Raw genomic sequence first — 6,000 nt, forward strand, 5'->3', positions numbered from 1 at the left:
CCCAGAGTCAGGATGAGGGGATCAGAGGGGACCAAGCTATTCCCTCCAACCCCAGACCCCACACAAAACCCCTGCCATCCACCCATGGACCCCACTGGCATCGCTGCTTTTGGCTTCTTCACCCCCAAATTGATGCCTGGTTCAAAGCAGAGCACTGGATTTATCTTGTAATACATTCTGAGTGTTTTTCAAGTCATTCAGTTGTTGTAGAGGATGAAAAAGGGAAATTTAGGGGAAAAAAGAAGGTAAACTTAGACTAGAGAAAGCTTTAGAGGAGTCACGTCTTCATTGAGGATGAAAAAAAAAAGGTAAACTTGAAATAGAAGAAGCTTTAGAGGAGTCAAGTCTTCATTGACGAGAAAAGGAAAATTATAAAAAGGTAAACTTGAAATAGAAAAAGTTTCAGAGGAGTCTTTGTTGAGGAGTAGCTGAAAAATGTTTTTAAATATTTTTCTGTTTATTCATTCTGCCAAAATGATTTCCCTAATTTATTTATATTTTCTTAATGTTTCCTCTAGAAAATTTTATTTTATTTCATTTCCCCACTGCCAGAAGTGACCCCAGGCACCTTCTCTTCCCTTTTCCTTCCATCCCTGTGGAAGTTGTGGGCTCTGCCCCGGGGCTCGGGGGGCTCCTGCAGGGCCGTTTCCATGGCCGTGTCTGAGGGACCTGGCACTAAATCCATCGTCCCTGAGCCAGCCTTGGGATAAATTTAGGACTGCTAACTCCCCCTTCAAGCCACCTCCTTGCTGCTGCAGCTCTTGCCTGCAAAAATAGAAGAAAAAGGCAAAAGGAACAGATGCTGGAGGCTGAAAAAATCCCAGGAGAAGAGGAAACGTCACGACGTTTGACAGCCCTGCTGGGAGGAGGGACCCAGCCTTGGGGGGAGCTGCTTTCCTGTCCTGGAGAAAGCCTGGAGATGGGATTTGTGTCCTTGGTCCTGAGTATCCTGGGTGGAAACACCGGTACCAGAGCTCCATCCCAGCTTTAGGGGTTAGGGAGCTGACAGGAAAGATGGAGAAGGGCTTCTTACAAGGGCATGGAGTGACAGGACACGGGGAAGGGCTTCACATGGAAAAAGAGCAGGTTTGGATGGGATATTGGGAAAACATCTTTTCTCTGAGGGTGGGCAGACCCTGGCACAGGGTGCCCAGAGCAGCTGGGGCTGCCCCTGGATCCCTGGCAGTGCCCAAGGCCAGGCTGGACATTGGGGCTTGGAGCAGCCTGGGACAGTGGGAGGTGTCCCTGCCCATGGCAGGGGCTGGATGGGATGGGATTGAAGGTCCCTCCAGCCCAAACCAGTTTAGGATTCTGTGCAGGACTGAAGCTCAGAGGTGGCACGTGCCAGGCATGGCCAGAGCCATTATTTTGGCCCAAATGTGTCCCCAGCCTGGCAGCTTTCCCTGCTGCTGTCCTGCTGCTGCTCCCAAGGGCAAAGGGCAGGGGGGCTCCGCGGCCCCCAGGGAGAGGGAACGGAGCCATGGGGGAGCTCTGTGGGGTCAGACCTGGTGCTCTGCAGGCTCAGAACAAGGCTGTGTCTGGGATTGAAGCTGTCAGAGCTGCAGCTCTGCAGCAGAGGCAGGCAGAGGCTGTCAGGTAACACCTTCCAGGGAATTGTTGTCATCCCAAAAAGCCAGGATCTCCCAGCTGGCTGTTTCTGCCCACACAGGTGCCTTGGTAAGCCCTGAAGTGGGGTCAGCCCGTGGCCAAAATGTGCATTTTTGCCCAGATCACATCTCTCAGCAGTTAAAGGCAGCTGATGTTCATGTCCCTGTCCAAACTCCTATTGGAGTGGGGATATGATTCAATTTTAGGGGATTTTTTTTTCCCTAACACGCTGCCTTTCCTCCCCAGGTGTCAGGAGATGTTCTCCTGCTCCCCTGCCTGCTCTGGGGTGTTTCTGTGGTGCCAGAGCAGGAGCAGCCAAACCAGGGGGCTCTCCCCACCCCACACTGGTTTTTGGGGTGTTTCTCAGAGGTTGAAGCTGCTGGTTTGCTCTGAATCCACCATTTCAGTCCCTGCTTGCCTGGGGCTGTGGCCCTGGTCACTCGGTCACTGTGGGATCTCCCCTTTGGGGTCACAGCTCTTCTCCTTTGCCTTTCAGGGCTGTCCTGGCAAACGGGGACTGGTGGGGCCCAAAGGAGACAAAGTGAGTATCCAGAAAAACAGGGGCGTGTCCAGTATGGGGTGTAGGGTCTGGGGCAGACACCACTGACAGTTCGGGTTGGTTTGGGGGTTTTTCATCCAGAGGGCAGTGGGAGCTCTTGGGGGCCCTGTCTGTGGGTTTGGAAGAGGGAGGAACTGGGTTTAGTGAGCACTTTAAGCCCAGGCTTGGGATTTCACCTCAAGTTCTGGGGCAGTTTTGGGCACCACAATATAAAAAAGGACATTGAGTTATTAGAGAGCATTCAGAGGAGGCCACGAGGATGGGGAAGGGTCTGGAGGGGCCCGTGAGGAGCAGCTGAGGGCACTGGGATTGTTCAGCTGGAGCAGACTGAGGGCAGAGCTCCCCGGGGGCTGCAGCTCCTCCCGAGGGGCAGCTCCGATCTCTGCTCCTGGGCCAGGGACAGCACCCAGGGAGCGGCTGGAGCTGGGCCAGGGCAGGCCCAGGCTGAGAGCAGGGAAAGGTTCTTCCCCCAGAGGGTGCTGGGCACTGCCCAGGCTCCCCAGGGAATGGGCACGGCCCCGAGGCTGCCCCGAGGCTGCCAGAGCTCCAGGAGCGTTTGGGCAGCGCTGCCAGGGATGCCCAGGGTGGGGCTGTTGGGGGGTCTGTGCTGGAATTGGATGGGATGATCCCTGTGGGTCCTTTCCAGCTCAGGATATCCTGGGACTCTGTGACTGATGTGCCTGGACAAGCTGCTCTCTTTCCTCTGAGCCACTCAGTGGCTCTGCAAAGGCAGCAGAGCTGGGACATGGAGCAGCTTCAGCTCAGGTCACCTGGAGGAGGGACACTGGTGTGTCCCAAAGCCCAAACCCATTTCATATCCATGAAATCATCTTGCAGGGACATTTGTCCTCCAGCCCTGCACTGGTCAGACCCAGGCTGCCCTCCCTGCCCAGACCCTGACAGGGCTCTGAGTCAGAGCCGGTGTCCAGCCTGTGCTGGGTCCTAAATCCCCGCAGGTTTTAAGGAGCTGCCCTTGTCTCCGCAGGGATACCCTGGAGCCATGGGGCGGATGGGCCCCCCAGGTGACCCCGGCCCCGCTGGCACCCCTGGTGTCCCCACCGTCGTCCTCTGGAGGAACTCCAGGGAGGACTGGCAGTTGTTCACGGTGAGTTCCAGCCACAGGGGGCAAGTGCTCTACTCACACCTCCCCAGCAGCTCCCTACATCCCTCTGCTCTGTGGGAATGGGATGGGATGGGAATGGGATGGGATGGGATGGGATGGGATGGGATGGGATGGGATGGGAGGAAGGGTTTGCCATGGCTGAGTTTCCTCACTGTTGGGTGGGAGCTGATGGGAGATGCCAAGGAGGGAGGTGCAGCTCACTGGGGGTGGCTGTGTGGGTGGAATGGGATCAGAGTGTGCTCTGTCCCCTGTGGCTGACCAGGACGTCTTGGCCATGGTCCATCCATCACCCCCTTGGGACAGGGCCCAAGGAAGATCCAAGCCATGCACGAGCAGCCCTTTTCCTGCTCTGATTACAAAGCCTCTCTCCTGTTTCCCACCTTGTCCCAGCCTGTGGCTCGCAGGGTTTGTGCCCATCCAGCTCTTGCTGAGACCTTTTCTCACCTGATCCATTGGAGCAGGATCTGTGGGGAGGCAGGAGTGCCTCAGGCACTGCATAGCTGGAAAACTCCATGGGATGACTCCCAAACTCACTGAACAACCCAGCCAGGCTCATCAAGAGTTCCCAACTCCTCACAGCGCAGCCTCTGCTGTGATTAAGCTTAAACTCCCTGTGGAGCCTGGAGTGATCTGGGCAGGGCAGTAGCTGAAGGAGTTGGGTTTCTAAGTGCCCCAGCACTTTTCCTGGGGCTGGGAATGCGCTCTGCTTTGTGGGGCTCTGTTTCCCTCTGGTCCCTGCAGTGTGGCACGATGGCATCAGTGGCTTCAGGGGCAGAGCACTGGGCTGGTGAGAGCTCCACACTCCAGCTCTCCAAGAGCTCCAGTGACCTTGGGTGGGATATTTGAGTTCTCCACAGCTCATTCATTGGTGAAGAGCCATCATTGCATCCTCTGCTCCAGGGGAAATGCCAGGAATTCTGGGGAGAGAATGCAGCGGGAGGATCTCTGCTCTGCCAGCACAGCACACCCGGGGCAGGGATGGTGCTGGAGGAGGAGGATGGTCCTGGTTTGGATCTGAGCTTGGATTGACCTGCTGGGAGTCCTTGGGCCAGACCTTTGTGGGTTTGGCTTGGATTGGATCAAAGCAGAGATCAGATTCCTGCTGGTCATCAGGAGAAGTCTTGGTTCACCTGGAGAACCTCTGTGTTCTGTCATCCTCCTGCTGCTCCAGGGCAGGAGCTGTGCAGCTCCCAGCGCTCACAGGATCCATTTCAGGCACGCAGTGTGTGCAGGAATAAACAGGGATAAGAGGGAGCTGGATATCTCCATGATAGGGATCTCCTCCCACCCAGGGCAGACCCCTCTCTCACCAATTCCTGCTCTCAGGCCATGCTTCCAGCACTTTGCTCTGCAGTCAGAATTCCCTTTATTCTCCCCCTGCCTGCGTTTGGAAAGAGACCTCAAGCTTTGTTTTCCTGCAGGCAGAAACACTCACACCTACGGGCTGGGAATTCCTTGGTGTCCCCACTTTGGAATGCTGGAGGCAGCACATCCTGTCTGTGCTTGGGAAGCTGAAGTTGGAGAGCTGCTGCATCATGGCTGAGGGCCCTGGTGCTGGCCCTTGTCCCCTGGGCCCTGGTGCTGGCCCTGGTCCCAGCAGGGCTGGCCTGGTGCCATCTCTAGGGGAAGGCAATGTCTGCCAGGGGGCCGTGGGCCACCCCAAAGCCACGCAGGGCCATTGTGTCTGTGGCCCCATGACCCCGGTGGTGCCGCCGGCGGCAGCAGGAAAGCGCAAAGCCCTGGGCTGGGATTTGCTAATCTCTGCTGAGATAAGGCTGGGCTGGGACTCTGGCTGCTCTGGGGATGGGGCTGGCTGTGCCTGCAGCCCCACAGCGCCGTGCTTTGGGGCTCCCATGAGCGGATCCCCATGGTTTGGGGGATTTGGGGTATCCTGGGGTCTGTTGTTGGCTTAGCCTTTGGAAATGCAGGGCAGGGAAGCCACCCCTGAGGCTCAGGGACACTGCAGGAGGATGGGCTGGGAAAACAAGGGATGTGGTGACTGTCCCAGAGCAGCTGTGGCTGTTGTGGTGCTCAGCAGCCTCTCCCGCTCACTTCCCATGAAAAACCCTTTGTTGTCGATGGGAATTAAGGAAAAGCCACTCAAGGCTGCTGTGATTCCAGTCCGAGCCCCTGCCCTGTGCTTTTGTTCCCGACGTGCTGACAGATGTTGGCTTTGCCAAGAAGTTGTCTCGGAGTGGCTGGAGGGGCAGGAACTGCTGCTGGCTTGTTCTGGAGTTGATTCAGCAGTGGGGAAGTCCCAGAATCCTGGGAAGGAGAACTGGAGCTCCCACAGTTATGGGAGAGCTTAACCTGCAGCACCAGAGTCCTTCCCTTGCATCCATCCCAATGCCTGTAAAAGCAGGGAATGGTGCCTGGGAACCTCGGGGGGAAAGAAAGGGAAAAGGAGGGAACTTTTAGGGATGTGCTACTACTGCAGGGTTGACATGTGCCCTGGGGGGTGGTTATGGAGTGACTGGAGAGCATGGCACAGGTGGGCATGGCCTTGGGGTGACTGCAGAGGGTGGCACGGGGTGAGGATGGCCATGGGGTGACTGCAGAGGGTGGCACAGACTGGGGTGGCCATGGAGTGACTACAGAAGGTGGCACAGGGTGAGGGTGGCCATGGGGTGACTGCGGAGGGTGGCACAGGGTGAGGGTGGCCATGGAGTGACTACAGAGGGTGGCACAGGGTGAGGGTGGCCATGGAGTG

General features: G+C 56.8%; 1 protein-coding gene across 7 annotated transcripts in view; it reads left to right on the top strand.

Moving 5' to 3' along the window:
* Positions 1-6,000, top strand: part of LOC121676277 (collagen alpha-1(I) chain-like) — a 72,884-nt gene that overhangs the window by 40,196 nt on the left and 26,688 nt on the right. For all 7 annotated transcript variants that reach the window (XR_006020409.1, XM_042052579.1, XM_042052580.1 and 4 more), the window contains 2 exons: positions 2,105-2,149; positions 3,153-3,272. Coding sequence is in view for 6 of the 7 variants with exons in the window: in XM_042052579.1 (XP_041908513.1) it covers positions 2,105-2,149; positions 3,153-3,272 (165 nt within the window). In the remaining variant the exon portion in view is untranslated. The remainder of the gene's footprint in view (positions 1-2,104; positions 2,150-3,152; positions 3,273-6,000) is intronic.

The sequence above is a fragment of the Corvus kubaryi genome, unplaced genomic scaffold (genome assembly GCF_017639235.1).
Source record: "Corvus kubaryi isolate FWS band 111438036 unplaced genomic scaffold, C.kubaryi_AGA036_p1.0 78, whole genome shotgun sequence".
In the NCBI taxonomy this organism is placed as follows: Eukaryota; Metazoa; Chordata; class Aves; order Passeriformes; family Corvidae; genus Corvus; species Corvus kubaryi.